This window comes from Eschrichtius robustus, chromosome 13, assembly GCF_028021215.1.
Source record: "Eschrichtius robustus isolate mEscRob2 chromosome 13, mEscRob2.pri, whole genome shotgun sequence".
Lineage (NCBI taxonomy): Eukaryota > Metazoa > Chordata > Mammalia > Artiodactyla > Eschrichtiidae > Eschrichtius > Eschrichtius robustus.
In genome coordinates, this window is record NC_090836.1 from 105,187,582 (window position 1) to 105,207,107 (window position 19,526).

General features: G+C 60.9%; 1 protein-coding gene across 1 annotated transcript in view; it reads left to right on the forward strand.

The window, feature by feature from the left end:
• TAFA5 (TAFA chemokine like family member 5) overlaps window positions 1–19,526 on the forward strand; it is a 197,697-nt gene that overhangs the window by 148,322 nt on the left and 29,849 nt on the right. The window contains exon 3 of the mRNA XM_068561139.1: window positions 18,349–18,476. Coding sequence (XP_068417240.1) covers window positions 18,349–18,476 — 128 coding nt within the window. The remainder of the gene's footprint in view (window positions 1–18,348; window positions 18,477–19,526) is intronic.

Here is a 19,526-nt window from a genome sequence, read left to right on the forward strand (position 1 = left end):
CTGACCTCGCTCCACCCCAGCTCCCGGTTCAGGGACAGGCTGGGGGTCTCCTGTCAGCTGGCTTCCCTGCAGAGCCCCCCATGCAGCAGAGAAAGGCTGCAGGAGGAGGGCCTCCACACCCCTCCTCCCCATGCCCGCTGGGCAGTGGCCCTGAGCCCGAGGGGAGTTTGGCTCAGTGAAGGCATCTGCCCCGTTCAGAGCAGGCCCGGCTTTGCAGAGTTTCATGGGGTCACCTCCACACCCAGCATTCGGGAGGCATCAGGGCCGCGTTTGGGCCTCAGCTGTGAGACGGCCTGCCCAGCCGCAAAGCTGGAAGACTTTCTGGCCTTTTAAGGAAAAGTTTGCTGATGACCAAGCCTGCGATAAAATTTTGTTTTATTCCTATAAAGATGAAAATGGGTCTTTCCCCATTTTGCTGGCCTGGGATCCCCCATGCCTTGCAGGAGCTGCTGTGTAGCTGGGGAGGGCAGGCGGCTTCTGGGCTGGGCCTGGAAAGGGCCTCTCGGCTTCCCTGAGGTCCGCTGGCTGGGCCACCACCTCCTTGCAGGATCCTGGGAAGTTCGTTCTAGTTACATGTGCAGAAAAAGGAGGAAATGGGTTTGGGGAACTTTGTCCCAAGTCAGTGGACCCCACAACCGGGGCATCTCAGAGTGACGCCATCGGGGGTTTGGGGGCGGATTAACCCAGAACCTTCAGAAACCCAAGAAGAGTGTAGGGTCCATGGGCCCGTCCCTTGGGAGGGAATCTGGCCCCTTCTCTTTGACGCTGTTGGGAGCACGGAGCCGGGCCGTCCTCCCCGGGCTCTGAGCCGGTGTCCTGGGAGCCCTGGCCCTGCAACCCGAGGCCCGACACCTGCCCTCCTCCACCCGCACCACCTGCCCTCAGCACAGGCTCGAGGACGTGCAGGTGCCCTGGTCCGCAGATGTCCCTGGAGGGGCAGACCAGTGCCCGGTGGGCTTTCCTCCACGTTCCTGGGGCACTGGGGGCAGGAAAGGCATCGCCCACCTGACGTGGTGGGAAGATTGCCCCCGCCTTGAGTCCAGTCTAATCCCAGAAACTTCCCAAACATCCTGCTGACCCTCCTGGCGGCAGTGACCCCAGGCATGGCAGGCTGACCCCATGCCCGCCCTGTGGCCACAGCTCGCTCTTGCCCACGACCGGAAGCTGGCTCTGCCTCTGCGCACCGAAGGCGGCTGCCTGACGGGGCGGCGATGGGGCGGGGCGGCGATGGGGCCGCGGAAGCCGGACACATTCTTAGAAGCTTGGCAACGAGATAACAGGCCAGGCTCATAAACTCGACTCACGGGGCCACAGCAGCCAGGCTCGATGAGCAGGCCCTGTCCATGCCTGGTGATAGAAGGAAATGGGAAGTTCTGAAAGAGCAGGGAGCCTGGAGCGGCTCCCCTCCCGCACCCCGGCCTCAGCTCCGGGAGGAGGGAGGGACCTGCCGTGTCCCGCCTGTTAGGGGTCGGGGTGCGGGGTGACAGGAGATGATTCAGGGGCTCCGGGGGCGAGGAGGGTGGGCAGCGTCCTGGGGGAGGGGCTGGGTGGCAGAGGTACCTCTGGGGGCTCGCTGGGGACATTGGAGGATGGACTGGAGTGGCTGAATCCCATCCCTGCTGCCTCTTCCCTGTGGTCACCCCCCACCCCAGGAGCACCCAAAGCCAGCCTCTTCACTGCCGTGCATTTTTCTCCAGGGCTGGTTGCGTGACGGTCCAGGAGCCGAGTGCTGGGGCCCTCCGGGCACATCCGCTCCCACCCGGGGTGTGCGTGAACCCCACACGGGGAAGGGCGCTGGACCCGGGTGCCAGCTGCACAAGCTGGAGTGACTAGAGGGGCCCTCGTTCCAGCCTTGCTTTACTGGTGTGGACGCTGCGGCTGGGACCGTGTGTGCCGGTCATCACTGGGGCTGAGGGACGAACCCGAGCTCCAGGCTTTGTCTTTCCACCCCAGGCTGCTGACCTGGAGGGCGTCAGGGGGGGTTCTCTGAGCCGGTGTCATCTTTGGACGGAGGGGATGCTGCAGCGCCAGCCCCCAGGGCTGTGGAGCAAGAGATGCTTAGACAGAGTGTGTGTGCCTGGGAGGCCTCGGTCACCCCCGACGGCTTTCGTCACCAGTGGCGCCTGGGGCGGCACCCAGGGCAGGGCCCCCGGCCAGGGCTCCGAGGCTCGCAGGAAGCTCCCCTCATCCCCGTGGAGGGACGCCCACCTGGCGCTCAGCCGGAAGGCACTTCTCAGCGTCCTCGCTGCCCACGGCGGTGTCAGCAAACCCGTATTAAGACACATCTGTCCGACTTCTCTCCTGTGTCCTGGACAGAAAGCAGTGGCCAGTACAATCCGGCCGCCCTGGATGCAGCCGCTCCCCAGCCTCCAGCGGGAAGGCTGATGGACCGAAGGACCTCACTGTCCTGCTGCCAGCCCGGGCCTGGCTCCTCGCGTCACACCCTCCTCGGGACCGAACAGGGGCCGGCACAGACTGTCCTCACGAGCTGGTCCCGTGCTGGCCTCGGGAGCGCGGTTCTGGAGACGGGCATGCCAGGGCTCAGGGGGGCGGCGAGGGTGACCAGGACCACTTGCGCGTGATGGGGATCCTGGTCCGTGTAGCAGCGCCGCTGCCGATATCGAGGGGCTGCGCCCAGAGCCCCCGTCTCTCTGCTGCTGCCCTGCAACCCCGTCTGATGGCACGGAACCCGCACCTCCCGCAGGGCCTGGTCCTGCCCGGCGCCCAGGTGCGTGTATGGCGGGTGACCCAGGGCTAAGGCTCCTCCTGCTGCCCCACCGCGGGGGTCCGCCTGCTGGGTGTTTGCTGAACTGCCCAGGTGGGGTGGCAGAGGGGCTGGGTGCCAGGCTGGGCCTCCTCCGGACGCACCAAGCGGGGCAGACGAGGCAGCGGCTTGCGATGGCCCAGACCCCGGTCTCCTCCTGTCCCCTTCCCTCCCACTCCCCAGCGATGCCTGCCCACCCTCTGAGCTGCGAGGGTTCAGGGGGCACAGAGCCCTGGTTGGCAAAGACCCTCATGAGGAAACTGGAAGACGACGTCGGGGCAGGGGCTTCTCACGCTTGGCAGCTGGCAGCCCGAGCCCAGCCGGGGGCGCAGAGCTGCCTGTCTCTATCTGTCCCTCCCTCCCTCCCCCCTCTAGTGGATATTTCCAGAACCTTCTATGCGCAAGATGCTGTGCCGGGTATACAGCAGGGGACAGAGCAGGCCGGGCCCCACTCTCACGGAGCTGACATTTTGTGGGGCTCAGACTCCCCAAATCCACACTCAAATTCATGTGTCACTGGCCTCGTGAAGGGTCAGGGCGCCGAGGGAGACCCTGGGGCCTGTGGTCAGTGGAAGGGGCAGGAGAGACCTCCATCGGGGGGGAGGTCTGGGTCAGGCCTGAGAGGCGTGGAGAAGGCCGTTGGGACAGTGGACCCCCTGCAGCGGGGGCGAGGGTGGGGGAAGGGCTGCAGGCAGGCGGCCAGTGGGCATGGGCAGGGTGGTCTTGGTCCACAGTCAGAAAGGGTCTCCGGCATGGCCCACGGGATGGAATCCTGTGCTCAGTGACAAGATGCTGGAGACAGATGTGACGACACGGAAACAACACTCAAGTTTGAATTAAAAAGAAAAGAAGCAACAGGACAAAAAACCACGTGTAGGTTTATGTAGCTCGATGTCATGGGGCAGATGGAAAGAGCAGAGGATGCCCCTCAAGGGTCAGAGGTTGGCTCCGAACACCTGGCTCCAACCTTAGCTCTCCGCGGTCCCCGCAAGGCCTTGGGCTGACTCCCTGGGACCTTGGCTCCCCCTTGTAAGCGGGGAGAACGCCTGTGTCCCCAGGAGTCACGGGGGCCGCAGGAAGCCCAGACAGAGCCCTCTGGCCAGCTCCCAGCCCTGAGCCGGCCTTGCCTCTGTAGCCGGTTTGGTGCTGCCTTTGCCCCAGAGGGAGTCTTTGTCCAGCCGGGCCGTGGATGGGACTTCGTTTCGAAAGCTATAGGCCCACAGGCTCCATTCCCCAGACCCTGAGCCTGGCTCTAGCCTGTGCTTTTAGTGGAGACAGAGCTATAAATAACTCCCAATTTGCGGCTCTGTGGACACCAGGCAGGGGAGCCATTCATCCTGCTGCCCAGGTGGCCACCAGCTGTTGCTGGATTCTTGGAGCCGAAAAAGGGAGAGATTCAGAGAGAGGGCTTAGCTTCCAGCCCACCGCAGCCTGGAACCTCCCTCCTGTGGCCCTGGGCACTTCCTCCCCTTCAAGCTGTGTGTGCCCCGAGGAGGCAAGGGTGCCCCCTGCACTGATTGAGGCCGGGCAGCCCCCCGGCAGCGAAGGAAAGCAGCCCCGAGAACAGGGAGCACAGGGCACGAGGGGTACAGGTAAGCCAAGGGCTGGTGGCTTTCCCAAACTGCTGGGAGACCCCCGGACCCATCCTGCATCCAGCAGCAGCCCCACGAGCATGAGGCGTGGGGACCCCCAGGCACCGGGACTGCATCAGCCCCACCTCCCCAGTAGGAAGGGCTGGGGATCCCTGGGCGGGGCACCGAGCCCATTTCAGTGTGCCACCCGCAGTGCTTCCAGAAGACTCCAGCCCGTGAACTGAGGGTCTTAGATTCCTGTATCTCCAGTGGGCGTTTCACTCCCCAGGGCCCTTTCGTTCTGATTCAGCAGCTTCACTCGGGTGGTTGGCAGGTCCTTGCCGTTACCCTGGCACAACATCCAGCCTTTGGGGATTTCAGCAAGAAGATTAGTGATGCCGGGCAGGGCCCTGTGCTTGGATCTAACCTGAGCTCAGAGTTATGGGGAGACTTGGGGATGCAGATCAAGGCAGTAACCAAGGAAACCGGATCCGAATGTCCAGACCCAATTTGCCCCATTTTGGAGCCTCTCAGAACATGAGGGGCTCAAACCATCGAGCAAATAAACAGACCATCAGGAAAGACTTCCTTCCCGTTACTTTAAATCAAGCTTCGTAAATCTTACAACACAGGCGAGAGGCTTCCATTAGAGACACCTTTCCCAGATTGTAAGATAAAACACGCGTGCAAAACTATTTGATTGGTTGGAAGCAGTCTATCCTTCTTGCAAACACGATAGGTTCTGGTGTGGTGTCCAAACACAGCTTCTCCCTGGTACTTGATCAAACACCCGCGCCCCTCATTTCCCAGGCTCCGTGCTGAGTTCACGTGACCTTGGATTCTGGGCAATCTGCCCACAGTTCAGTCCACTTCCCAGGGGCCAGGGGGCCTTGTGCTAGTCAATCCTGAGTGTGGGACATGGAACGTGGGATGTGGCCTGTCCCATGACCTGTACCCTGTTTTCTGTGCCCCAGAGAGGGCATCTGTGGTGGGTTGGATTCAACAGAGAGATGCGTTGATGTTCTAATCCGTGTGCCTGTGAATGTGGCCATAGGTGGAAATGTAATCACATATAATCAGGTTAAGATGAGGTCATCAAGGTGGGCTCTGACCCACTGACTGGGGTCCTTATAGGAGGAGGAAATACCACGTGAAGACAGAGGCACCTGGGGAGCAGGCCATGTGATGATGGAGGTGGAGACTGGAGTGATGTGTCCACCTTCATCCCCGGGAGGCACCAGCCTCCTCCTGGGCCAGCATCTCCCTATCGATGCCTTTCCACAGGCCTCACAACCTCCCTTCCTGCAGGGGCAAGGGGTTGGGGTCTCTGAGGCCGTCAAGGCCAACTGGCAGGTGCCCGTGTCAGGGAGGAGAGAGCAGAGCTGCTGGAGGATGGGGAGGTTGGTCTGGAGAACACCCTCCAAGAGCCGCTGGCACCTCTAGTTCCGTGGGTGGAAACTGATGGTTCCCCACTTACAATGGTGACCCCAAGCCCCCACGTCCGCCCGTCTGCCCCACTGTTTACTTCTCGAGAGGTGGTCACAGGTTGCTTCTTTACAGTTCCTCTCTGGGCCAGTCAGTAAAAGCCTGGGCAGAGGCCTTGGAGCCCATGGGCTGTCCCTGGCTTCTTCCAGCACTACCGGCTGACCTTCCCCGTGGACGCAGGAGAGGCTCAGAGGAGGGGAGAGGTGGGAAGCCTAGAATGCCTCTTGTTGACTATGCATTGGCCATGCATGCCTCAGGAGTCAGAGGGAGGCAGGGTGGGGTCAGCACAGCCACCGATGCCACCCCTTCCCTCCCTCCTCCTTCTGAAGTTTGCTCCGGGGGGAGGAGGACAGAGGGGTCCCTGAGCAGTGGGTTCCTTGGCCCTTCCCAGTACGCGTGGCACTGTGTGATGCTACCAGGCTTCTCTGACCATTGGGGGAAGGAAGTCAAGTTCAGGGTTTCACGGTGCTCTGAACGCCAAAGCTTTGAGTGGATGGATGGATGAGTGGATGGATGGATAAGTGGGTGGATGGATGAGTAGATAGATGGGTGGGTGGGTGGATGGATGGATGGATGGATGGATGGATGGATGGATGGATGGATGGGTGGATGGATGGATGGATGGATGGATGGATGGATGGATGGATGAGTGGATGGGTGGATGGATGGATGGATGGATGGATGAGTGGGTGGATGGATGAGTGGGTGGATGGCTGGATGGGTGGATGGATGGATGGATGGATGGATGGATGGATGGGTGTGTGGATGGATGGATGAGTGGGTGGATGGATGGATAGTTGGGTGGATGGATAGTTGGATAGATGGGTGGATAGATGAATGGAGGGGTGGATGACTGGATGAATGGACAGGTGAACAGAAGGACAAATGAGTGGACAGAGGATGGTTTTCTGAATATTTCATGGGCCTCACAGTGAAACTTTCTGTGAGAGCTGATAGGTCTGAGGCCTAGTGGGGGCCTGGATTCCCTGAAAGCAGCTAGTGTTCTCAGCCTCCGTGCCCCTCTGTCATGCCCAGTATCTCCCCCATGCAGGCAAGACCACACCCCTGGACCATGGCCCTCATCACTTCCTGGGAGACTGACCCACAACACAGCCCCCACCCCCATGGGCGCCCGGCTGCCACAAGTGGCCTCCCTAAATGAAAGTGTGTCCCAGCTCTCTACGAAGGGATGTGCAGGGTCTCCACACAGTGAGGCCGTGGCGCTCCCCTGCTGCCCCCCAGGAGCCCTGCAGCCTCCTGGGACCAGGGAGATGCTTTCCTGCCTCAGATTAAAATGAAAAGCCGATTGCATCTCCTGTCTGCCCTCTCAAGGGGCTTCTGTCAATTCATGGGAATTTGCCCAAGAAAAATGATTGGAGTGTTTTTCTTTTCCCCTCTACTTACATTTCTTAATCCTAGTGAAATAACGAGACAGGTAGCTCATGACAACTGTGGTTTTTCTCTCTCAATCCAATATGATTACCCAAATCTGGAGTGTTTTCCACGGGCGCAGGACGCTAACTTATCGTACAGGGACACTTCTCCACTCTCGAGCTCTGGTGGGGACAGGTCCCAGGCAGCTAATGAGTCACACTAATCAGAGAGCCGTCTCAAAAATTAATCCATTCTACTGTAACTATTTAAAGAAAAAATAATTATCGAGACTGTTCTCGCTAAATTATGCTGTCTAGAAGTGGTCGAAAGAAAATTTTGTCTAATTTTAAAATGTAATCTGGGTTTTGCAGATTTTTCTTTTCTGAGTGGTTAAAGGATTCAGCATGAATGACCAGGAGAAGAATGTGCCTTTTCTTCCCGAATTGTCAGGTCTTGGGTGTGACATGTGCCAGCCTGGTATGGCCCACGGCCTTGGCCTCCATCACAGACCCCACCCGGGAGCGTGCATGGCCTTGGGGCCACTGGAGCCCAGGCTTCTCCAGGGAAAGTGGGTCTCCCCACCTGCCCCTTGGTCCTGAGAACAGGCCCACATCCTTGAGCTGGGCGTGCCCCATGGCTTGGGGTGAGTGCAGCCTGAGTGAGTGACCCTGGCCCTCTTTGCCTGGGAGGTAGAGGTTGACAGGCCCCTTGAGCCCAGGGGTCCCAGCGGCAGAGCTGTGCCCACTCCCATCCCACTCGCTTCCCTGATGGGTTAATCCCGGTGCCAGGGGCGGGCGGGGGCCTCCCGTGCTTGGCCCCAAAGTGTTCAGAACATCTGAGAAGACTCCAGAAAAGTGACAGCTTCCTTGCCTGCGAAGGAGGAAGGTGTGACTCACTGAGGTTTTGCAGTTTGGGCTGGCTCACCGACGTCTGTCCATCCCAAGTGACCAAGGAGACCAGAGCAGTTCAGGGAGCCCGGAGCCAGAGCCCTGGGGTGGCCCCCCTCAAAGAGGAGGCGGGCTGCTCCCAAGAAGTCCCCGAGCCTCGGGCTCCCCGGCCAGGCTGGGCACAGAGGCCACCCCTGGACCACAGAGTCAGGCCCCGGCTGGCTCGGGGGCGGTGCAGGGGTGCGGGGGGCTGCCCCTCGGAGCCCGTCCCTAGTCTGCTGGCTGGGACCTTCCTTCCTGCTCTGGCCTGGTGAGGATGGAATGGGATGGGGTCCTCGGGACCCTGTACTGATGCAGCTCTTCCTGTTGGCATTTTGGCCTTACCGTCCTGCCCGTCCTGAGTGAGGGTGGGGGTGGGGGAGGGGGGATGACCAAACCAGTGAGGGGGGACAGGTACGTGACCCGCACACGGTGCTGAGTGTCAGGCCCCGTGACCCCAGGAATAGCGGGGGCTGTGGTAGCGATGACAAGTCACCCACCCCAGCCTAGGAGCAGAAACCGGGCAGGGTCAGAGAAGGTTCCGGAAAGCCGGGATAGGGAGGGCTCTTCGTCCCTGGCACCCTTCTCCTGACCCGACGCTCACCTGTGTATCCAGGACCACCTGGTCCATCCCCCCAGCATCCTTGTGGACCCCCTTCCGTGCACTACCCGTGCGCTGCAGCACAGCGAGCTTTTAAACCATCACCTGGACCAGTGCTGTCCAGTAAGGACGTAGGGTCAGTGGCCACGTGTGGCTGCCCAGGACGCTCTGTTAGTCCTGCGTCTCCTCACACCTTTTCCAACTGAACCCACTAAACCTCCCCAACAGGTCCACAGACGATGGACCCTATGTCCCTCCATCCTGGGGCTGAAGTCCACCTGTCACCAAGTGGGCCTCAGAGCTGGGAGCTGGAGCCGGTGTGTGCACAGGGCCAGCCCTGCATGGGGGCTTCTCTGCACGGAGGCCCCTCCCTCCCTCCCTCACCTCTACCCGGGCAGCTCCTTTCCGTGACTTCAGGGTCTCAGGTTCCTTCAGGCTGTGTGTTCCTTCTCCCCACGGCCCTGTGCCCTTCCGAGGCCGCTGTGAGGACCCACACCACGCTCTCAGCTGGGACGTCTGGGGCCCCCAGAACACAGGTGGGTAGCCGGGAGCTGCTGTGATTCAAGGCCCTGCTGCCATCACGGACCCCCCTTCCTGGCTGTCAGCTGTAATCAGCATGGCAAAGACCCGAAGCATATTTGGGGAGCACTGGAGGCAATTCTATGTACCCAGTTCCTACAAGAGGAATCGGCACAGCCTGGCACGGGGGAAGGTTGAGGGAATGAAGCTATAACCCTATAAACTGATGAATGTCAGCACAGCCCACCCTGAAATCGCACGTAGGGCAGACACGTGCGTGCGGCGTACTCTAATTATTGGGAACCAAGCAAAATGTGTGAGCACGTAGAAGCTCCTAATACACGCGTGTATAGACGTATACCTGTGTATATGTTAGAAAGCCTTGTGGGGGGTGGCAGGGGGCTGTAGGTGGAGCACAGCCCCAGGCGGGTCAGAATGGGAAGCAGCTCCCTGTCCTCGGGCTGCTGACCACAGACCCAGCCGGTCCCAGGCCAGAGCACCCCAGAGCTGGCAGCCAGGCCTCTGGAGCCAGCCTGGAGGCCCCTCGGGGCTGGGATGCTGCTGGGTGGTCTTGTGGGTCCAGCACAGTGGGAGCCCCAGGACCCTGTCCATCCTCTAACCCCCAGATGCTTCTGGGGACAGAGAGGGGCTGGGACAAGCCACCACCCAGGCCTCCTGGAGTCTCCTGTGACCCCTGCCGAGACCACCCCTCCTCCAGAGCCCTGTGACCCCGGCCTGGGGCGTCTCGGGGACAGAGCAGCTTCTCCAGGGAGGACAGGAAATGCCATTTCTACCTGCAGCTCTCAGAACACAGGCTCGCTGGCCTAACGTGCACAGAATAAATGTCTGTGGGAGAGAGTTATTCAGGCCCAAGGCCGTCGGAAAGCTGCCCTCTGACCCTCCTCCTACTGATGGTCACAGAGTCGCCTGCAGGACGGGACTCGGTGCCAGCCCTGGGGACAGATGCGAGGACACATGATTGCCGTGGTCAGGGTCTGATCCACTTGGCGGGCAGCCTGGCGGGACGCGTCCAGGGCCGTGGAGCCGCTCAGACCCTCTGTCCCCATAATTCCTCTCCCGGAAATATGTCCCGAGAAGATAATTCAAAAGAAGAGGAAAGGCGTGTTGATAGCAGAGCTAAGCTGGAAAGCGCAAACAGCAGAGATGCCCGTCTCGGGACAGCGTGGTGGACCACAGGAAGGGGCCTGAGTTGGTCCCGTGCAGCTGGGGGTGTAGCTGTGGAGCAGCGTGGAGGGCCTAGCGGACCCGGAGATGGAGACGGACGGGACAGGCGGCGGCTACTCAAGGGCCCTTTAACAGAGTCTGGGGGGTGGGGCTGCCCCAGGGGAGGGTCACCTCCCTGTGCCCTCAGTGGCCCTGGCACTGGTCCTCGGTGGGGCTGTGCTGTCCCTTGCTGGCCTCCAGAGCTCAGGATGCTGGCACGGAAGGCCTCTGCCCCACACCAACTGCAGGGCCAGCCACCCGCCTGCAGCAGAGCAGCCTGGTGCTGGGGGGGCACGCGCGTGTCACGCCACAGCTTCCCTTGCGCTGTCCTAGCCCATAATGATGCTGAGAGAATGAACAGTGGTGGGGCGGGGGGCTTTGCCTCAGCCGCGGCCGTTCTGACTGGCTCTTACACCAGCTGTGTCCTTGCATCAGCCCCCTACCCTGCCCCGACACAGCGGCCTTCATCCCATCCACAGGTGAGAAAGCTGAGGCACAGAGAGGGCAGGCGCCTGACCTGAGGGCCCAGCTGTGAGCAGCCCTGGGACTCGGACCCCAAGGGGTCGAGCTCCGAACGCCCCCCTGGCCGCCTCTCCCTCCCTGGTCGAGTCACGGTTTCTCCTGCTGGCCGGGCCCTTCCTGCTCATCCTCTTGCTGCCTCTGGGAGCCCGTTCCTGCGCACGGCCGCATGGAATCAGGGAGCATGGGGGACCCTGGTCAGGCTGACCTGGCTCAAGCCCTCGCATCGTCGCCTCCCGGCAGCTGTGTGAATGTGGAAATCTCCGAACCTCTCTGAGCTTCCTTGTCCCCATGTGTGATGTGAAGATCAGGCGAATTGATTCCTCATAAGTAATAACCAATAATCAGTGTATCGATGAAGGAGCACGTGACTCCCCGTGAGAACTAGCAAGCCAGTCCCCACGGTCAGCAGCTGCCTGCGCGGCCCAGCAGCTTGCTTCAGAGCCCCCAGGAGCCACCTGGCCTGCTCCATCCCGCCCGGTGTGCTCACCTGGTGTGTTTGGGCATTGACGTTTCAAATGGGAGTTTGTAAAATGCAGAAGCTGCCCTGGGTGTGTAAGGGCAAAATGGATTTCTCCCGGAATCGTGGGGGTGTCCCAGCAGATGCTCTGGTTGTTTGCGTTTTCCCAAGCCCAAGGCCACCGATCCCCTGGTGGGGTCAGGGGGAGACCAGAGCCCGCCAGGGAGGCCCAGGTGTGCCAGGTCATTTCCACACAGCTGCCGGCCCTCCTCAGGCCGGGCGGGGCCTCCCGTGGGCTCACCTGTCCTTCCACCATTGCTGTGCCCTCCTCCAGAGCGCTACTCCTCTGATTCCTCCCGTCTCCAGGGCCAGGCTGCCAGGGAGGGACGGCCTGAGAGTGGCTATTGCCGGGAAGGTCCTCTAAGGATAGCTCGGGGGCTACCCAGGGTGCCTTCTGACCTCCCAGCCCCACAGGCCTTCCTGCCCCTGCTGGTAACTGCTCCCAGGGGGGGCCTCAACGTGCCGTCCTGAGGAGCACAGAGATGGGAGCCCAGGGCCCTCCTGGGGTCCTCGAAACGTTCCCTGCAGCAGTAGCTTCTGGATTACATCCTCAGGGCCTGTGTCAGCTCTTCATGCGGTAGATTCTTCCAGAACCCTTGATACATCCCAGTTATACTTGACTCCCGTGTGTGTGTGTAATTAATATCTATATGCTTCCTCATGGGTGTGGATGTGACCTCACCCCTCTGTCACCAGCAAGATCCGGGGGACTTTGGGGACAGATACTTCTGGGTTAGATGCTGCCGGAGACAGCGGCCTCCCCGTCTCAGACGGACAAGGTCCATTTATGACTGTATCTGAGAATGTGGCCAGAGATTTCTGGAATCCCACTGGTTTTGTTCTGGATGATTCATTTTTTCCAAGCTGTTGAGTAAAGTAAGCAGATTCACGTGTTAATGGAAATGAAGGAACAGTTTATTCCGAAGGGAACAATGCAGTTTACGAGCAGCAAAGGGTGCGGGCGTTGAGCGGAGCGGTGTGGCCTCCGCGATCCCCGTGCATCTGTCCAGACTCAAGCGAGCAGCGCGCTGGTCACCGCAGTTGCTGTCTGAGTAGGCATGCTGTCCACCAGACCCCGGATGGCTTCAAGGTCGTCCTGGTTGTCCAATCCTTAGGTTTGGGGGTGGCGAGGGCATCTCGTTGGGGTGCGTTTCTGAGCTTCCACATCTTTGGAGCTTGTTTGTGCTGGTAAACAAAGAGGGGGTCCCAGCATCACGTGCATCACGGTGGGGAGAGGGGTGTTGCTGGCGGCAGCGTCCCACATACGTGCAGCTCAGTCACTAGAACAGAATTTCAGATGTCACACAGGGACACACACACCCACACACAAATACTTGTGCGTGCACGTGCGCACACAACATACAGGTGTGTGCACACACACGCACACATATACACAAACACACACACAGGATCAACAGCTGGGCACACAGGCTCTTGGCCATAGGAGGCTCCCGTGGCTGGTGAGCTGATTGAACTGGGGTCCACTCAGACCCTCTGTACCTCCTCGGGACGCTGATCAGGAAGGTTGAAAGGAATCAAATAGGGGTGCTTAGCCCGGTCGAGGAGAGCACTGGGGAGAAGCCACAGCGCTGTGTGCCCTGTGAACAGGGCGAGTCTGGACTCTGAAGCCCGCCAGCTTCTGCCTTCAGTCCTGGCCCTTCCTGCGTTTTTCCTGCCTCACGTGGGTCGTCTTTTTTCCGAGATGGAAAATTCCAGAGCATTGGCCCTGGTGGGTGGACCCTGCAGCTCCAGGGCTAAGCCAGCCAGAGGCCCTCACGGGGCCTGGTGAGGGCAAGGGCTCAGGAAATGTGAGCAGATAAGAAAAAAAGCTTTGTCTCATGGGCCTTCCGAAGAAAGATGCTGCTGGTCTCTGCTGTTTGAGACCAACTCTGAATGTTTTGCAGGTTCCTGAGAAATTGCATATGTAAAGCACCATTGGCTTTTTGGGGCGTAAATGAGCTCAACCAAGGGCCCCTCTCTCCGCTGGCTGTCAGATCTGAGTGAATTTAGCCCCGAATCCCTCTGATCCCAGGTGGCAGATCTTCAGAGCGGGGACCACAGGGGCTGGGCTCCTTCTGTCTCTTAAGGAGGAAGGAGCTCGTCCCCCAGGCAGGGCCCCAAGGCAGATGAGCTGTGTCCCCGTTAGGACCCCTGGGGAGCGCACCTGTCCTGAGGGTCCTCCCTCGGGTTCTTCATGGGCTGCAGTGCCCAGGGCTTGGGAAAAGCCATCCTGTCCCTTGAATGCACATCACTCCGTCTCCTCTTGGCTGTGTCCCCGCAGCCCCCTCTGTGGCCCTTGTCACCCTGCAGCTGCCAGGATGTGTCTTTGACTCCAGGCACAGTTTGCCCCACAGTTTTGGCAAATTGGCCCTTCAGCCGATTGACCCAGACCCACCTGAACCAGTCCGTTCGTGTCCAGGACCTGCACCCCAGCCGGGTCCCCGCTTCTCAGCCCCCTGGACGCCCTGGGCCCTGCCCTGCTCCCCTCCCAGCCGCCAGGCCCCTCCCTGCCTGAGAGGTTGGCCCGGCGCTCTCTGTGTCCCGAGAGGCCTTCTGTTCTGTCCTTCACGAGCAACTGGGCTGCAGGGGCGGCTTCCTTCTGGGGAGGCGGCAGCTGGGAATGAGCCTCTCCGGGCCTGGAATCACCCGGGTGTCCTCGCAGAGGGGGATTCGGAGAGAAGGGACCCAGCCTCTGCATCCCAAGGCCCCAGCACTGGCCGCTGGAGAGACGGGTGACCCTGCAGGCCGACGTCCACACGTGCACACAGTGGATGTGTGTGCGCGTGGGCGTGTGTACGTGCGAGGTGGAGGGAGAGGCGTGTGGGCTGGGCCGGGTGCCGGGGCTTCCGCTTCCTCTCAAAGGCTCGAGCTGGCAGAGCTGGTCCACGCTGGGCCCCGAGGCCCGGGACAGGCACTGAGCGCGTGGCCATCGGGATATCCACGCCCCTGGCCTGCACGGGCCGAGGGCCCTGTGGTTGTGACACAGATGCAGGCTGGACCGCTCCCTCAGCACCCCCAGCCCTGGGCGACGCTCTCCCCCGCTGGGAGCTGCCACGACACTGGGGCCAGAGGAGAGGAGGTGGTGACGTGTGGGCACGAAAGGCCCCTTTGTCCCTGGGACGTAGTGGCCCAGCCCTGTGCCTCTGTCCGCCCCCAGCAGGAAGTGGGCCGGGGCTGGGTGAGCCGAGCTCCTGCGGCCAACAAAAGGCGCTGTGTGATCAGCCTGGCTGGCCAGTGACCTCCGCAGGGCCGGCACCCGCCCGCCCAGGCCACCGCGCCAGGTGGGGACAGGACGGTGGCCAGGCAGCAGGTATGCCTGTTTGTTTTGCAGACACACCCGCGTGCCTGCTGTGTGCCAGGCCAGCCCGTGAAGTGGTCCCACAAGTATGGCAGTGAGTGTGCCTGTGAACGAGTGCACATATCTGTGTGTATGTCCGTGGTGTACACGTGTGTGCTGTTCCACACGTGTAGGTGTGGTGTGCATGCCTTTGTGGGTGTTTACGTATGTGCATGTGCCTGCACGTGGGCATTTGTGTGACCTCTGCCTTCCTGTGCATGTGCGCACGTGTGTACGTGTGTGTGAACGTGTGTGGCCAGACTCTGTGGCTGCAGCGTGGGCAGGACCTACGCCCCTCCCCTTATTGAAGGCACTTGGGACCCTGCCCCTCAAGCTTTCCTCCCTCTTCCTGATTGACTCTCAAATGTTGTCCCATGATGTTTGTGGGGCTCCCCCCAGGAGAATGGGGGCTGCATGTTCCCCCACCGCCGTCGCCCCGCCTCTTAGAACTGCGTGTGGGACAGAGCAGAGGGGATGAAGGCTTGGTGACACCCCCTGTGCTTTGGGGAAGGGGCACAGGGCCCGAGTCCTCGACCGAGGGCCTGGAGCCGAGCTGAGATGCGGCCTGGGGGGAGGAGCCTCAGGAGACCAGCGGGCGCCCCAGCCCCTTGGATGCTTGGAGGCTGGCTCGGTCTCTGCCAGTGTCCGTCTACCGTCTCCAGCCCCACGGTCAGCGGCCAAGAGTGGCTTCTGTCCTCACCTGACCATGAAGGATGTGTGTTTTACACATGGACTGGCCAAGCCCTGGGTCAGGTACTCCACCTGCAGCTTCTCCTCTGTCCCCTTGGTCACCAAGCTTCCCGGGGAGGATGGAGCCCACGGGCAGCACTGCTGGCTCGAGGTCCCCTGCTGGCACAGCAGTGCAGGATTGAACCCAACCCTCCTCTATTGTCTGGTCCTGCAGACTAGCCAGGGAGGGGTGGGTATCAGAACCAGGCCTCTGACGTTGCCCATGCTGCCCTGCCCCGCTGGTCTGGGCCAGCGGCCTTCTGGGTGGCTCCAGTCTCTCTGTGTGGGGCCTCGCCTCGGCCTCCCTGCCTCCAGAGCTGCATTTCCCTCTTGCAGCGGAGGGCAGGTCTGTCACCTGAGAAGGCCCCGTTCCTGCTCTTGTCTCTGCTCCCTGGGCACAGCTGGGGTCTGGGTCCCCCGCCTCCGTGGTGACAGGCACAGTACACTGACAGCATTTCCCTGGGTGCAGCCCAGGAGACAGACAGGAGCACAGATCCAGATTTTTTTTTAGCCACTCTTGAGCCCCCTCCCATGCCGTCTGTCTTGGTTGATCCCAGAGAAACCCTCCCTTCTTTCTTTAATTCATCACGACCGTCTCTAAGCCGTGCACATAGGGTTTCCGGGGATTGGCAGGGTGTGTATTTCAATCCTGTTGCTTCCTCATGGGTTTACAGTTTGCATTTGTCGGTGTGCGACGAGCTTTTTGTGTTGTCATTTACTGTCACCAAAATTGTGCACCAGGGACGGCGGGGCTGCTGCGGGGACTTCTGCGGGGACGAGGAGCGGATGAGGAAGAGGCCCGAGGGGATGTGCCGGGGATGCAGCCGCCTGTGGCCCGCGGGTCCTGGGAGGGCCGCGTGGAGCACAGGTGCGGCTTGAGCCGGGCCTGCCGTGGCCTAGAGACGTTTCTGGGCGGCGAGACGGCCCGTCCCCCACGCCTGCCGTGAGAGCAGAGCCGCGTCTCCTCTTCCGTGGGAACCGCGCTGACGCTCAGCTGGAGTGTTTTTCCACTCTGACTTCAGTTGGATGCGGGGCATTTCCGCGCCGTGAGGTTTCCCGGGCCATCTTAGCTCAGGCTGCGGTGACAAAGCACCATAGGCTGTAGGTCTTGAACAGCAGAAATTCATTTTCTCGAAGTCCAGAGGCGAGGCAGGTGCGATGCAGGTGCGGCTGACTCGCCCCTGGTGGGGACCCCCTCCTGGCCCACAGATGGCCGCCTGTGCTGTGTCCCACGTGGGAGAGGCTGAGCTCTCTGAGGTCAGTTCCTATAAGGGCACCAATGCTGTGGGGTGAGGCCCCACCCTTATGACCTCATTTAACCTCAGGTACTTCTGTAAAGGCCCTGTTTCCAAGTCCAGCCACTCTGGGGTCAGGACTTCATCCTACGACTGCAGGGGGTGGGGGTCACAGTTCCGTCCGTAGCTCGGCCTAGAAAGGAGCCGGTCTCAGGATGACCAGCTGGCTGTGGGTAGAGAGATGCTTGGTGTGGGTCCAGGTGAGCAGCACACTACCCACAGGGCCCTCTGCTGTGCCCTTGGCAGGCACCACCAATCGATCACAGGACACTCCCCGCTGTGCTCAGGCAGCTCCTGCTTGTTTGTCAGAATTGGCATCAAGAGGTCACCTGGGATGCCATCCTTGTCTATTTTCCAGACCACCTCCCAGTTCACCCTTTGTTAAGACTCACCGAGCCACCCTCCCCTGCAGGGGCCCCAAGGCCCAGGCCCCCATGGGGTGAGGCCCCTCCCAGGTCCCCTATCGCCTTTGTAGAGACAGTCAACTGCCTGCAGGGCTGGTGGCATGATGGGCGGCCCCCCTGCAAAGTGGAAATGCTGGGATCCTTGAAAAGTTATTAAGAAGTTCAAGATGTAGGAAGAGCAGGGTGGGGCCATGGGGGCCGCTGCAGCCACCAAAGCAGTTGAACCTGCCTTGAAAAGGACGCACATCACTCTGTCCTAATTCAAAACGACCCGTAGTTCCCAGGTTCCTTGAACAGTTCCATGCATACAGTCGGTGTTCTCTCCATCACAAAGTCCCTCCTTCCACGGCCTCCGTCACTGATGGGTTCCCAGGCTTTCCCACCACTGCCACAGAAAGGTGGTGGGTTTCCCAGGAAGAGAGAGACGCAGCCCCCTTCTGCCTGGAAGCGTGGGTTTGGAGTCATCAGTGCTTAGCGGCCACGGGGTCTACCTTCCCCACCCCACCTGACAATGACAAGGACTCGAGTCCTGATGTCACCAGCCCTGGGACGTCCTCGGGGAGGGGGTTCCCCTTTGTGGATGAGGCCCCGGGAGGGCCGTGGCCTCCGTACGATCTGCCAGGAGTCCCCACTGTCCCCCTGCCCACCTCCCTCCCAGCACCCACCCAGGCCCCAGGATTCTGGCCTGCAGACGGGCAGTCCCCACTGCATCTGAGGGGGGTCCTGATTGGGAGACCTCCCCCGCCGCCCCCCGCCCACCGCTGTCTTTCCTGGCTCTCACGTGGATTCCAGACAAAGGAGAGAAGTACATTGTTGCCTCCAGGAAGGGAGGTCCTTGAAACTGTCCCCAACGCCCTCAGTCACTACTTACTGAGTGGCCAATGGCAGAGCTGGTGGTGGGCAGTGAGCGATTGACTGCGAGGCCAGGGAGGGGGCAGCAGTCTGGCCAGGCCACCCTGATTGACACCAGGCGCTGCCCACTGGACCGTCCCATCCCTGAATTCCGGTGCCGGGAAGTGGGCTACGTAGGAACCGCTCATGCCCCAGGCCAGCGCTGACAGCTCTCTCTTCTCTCCGCAGCACGAATTATCCGAACAAAGCAGTGGTGTGACATGCTCCCTTGTCTGGAGGGGGAAGGCTGTGACTTATTGATCAACCGGTCAGGCTGGACGTGCACGCAGCCCGGCGGGCGGATAAAGACCACCACGGTACGTACGCGGCCCCCTGGCTGTACTGGGGGTGCGGGAGCCTTAGGCACCAGAGCACACTGGGGCGGGGGTACACCCCACACCGGCAATGACAGGACAGACAGACAGGCTGCCAGCCCCTCCTCCTCCAGAACCTCCCTGCTCTGCGGCCGGATCAGTCTGTCCCCGGGCTGCTCAGACCCATCACACGGTCACTGAGGGCCCAGCGGCCCGAGAGGCTGGACAGAACCCCCTCCAGGCCGGTCAGCCCACACGAGATTGCTGGTGAAGTTGTCCTGTTTCTGGGCGATGTACTCCCAGCTCCAGGCTGGAGGGAAGGTTAGAACCCACAGAAGGGCTTCAGAACGAAGGGCCTTTAAAAAAAAGGATTGGGGAGGGGCCGTGGGCCTCATCCAGGCCATCCCCTACCCCCCAGGCAGGCATGGTGTCTATTTGGAGCAGAGACCCCGAGAGCCCCTGAGGGTGCCTTTGTCCCTCCTGGATCCCACCGAGGGGGACAGTTGTGGACTCTGGGCTCCCCAGGCTGGTCTCCCGCAGGCTGGGAGGCAGAGGGTGGCAAAGTGGCTCTGGGGCTGTTTACTCTGAGATTCCTTTCCCAAAGGAAAACTCATTAAGCGCAGGCTGGGATGGTGTGGGCCAGGGGAGCGGGGCTGCCCGGCCGGGGCCAGGGGCGGCTCTGGTGCTCCGTAGGCTGGGCCCGCACAGTGTTGGACTCGACCAGCCAATTGTCACCCCTCATCCGGGCTCTTCCTCGCGAGGCTGACGTAGACAGCTGAGGACTGGGGTGGGCTATGGCTCCTGGCCAAAATTCCCGCCTCGATGCTGGGGGATGTTTTGTCAGGGAGGTCTGGGGTCTCGTGGAAGGATCTGGAAATTCTCCCTTGGCATCCACGGCAGAGAGGCGGGGGCCACGGCCCCTCAGGAATTAGTCTAGAGGAAAACCCACCCCTTCCTGCCCTTGCAGCCTCCGCTGCAGAAGTCAGATGGACTGTTTCAGCAACGTCCTTAAGAGGCCAATTAGGTGTAGCTGCTCCGAGATGAGACACGGAT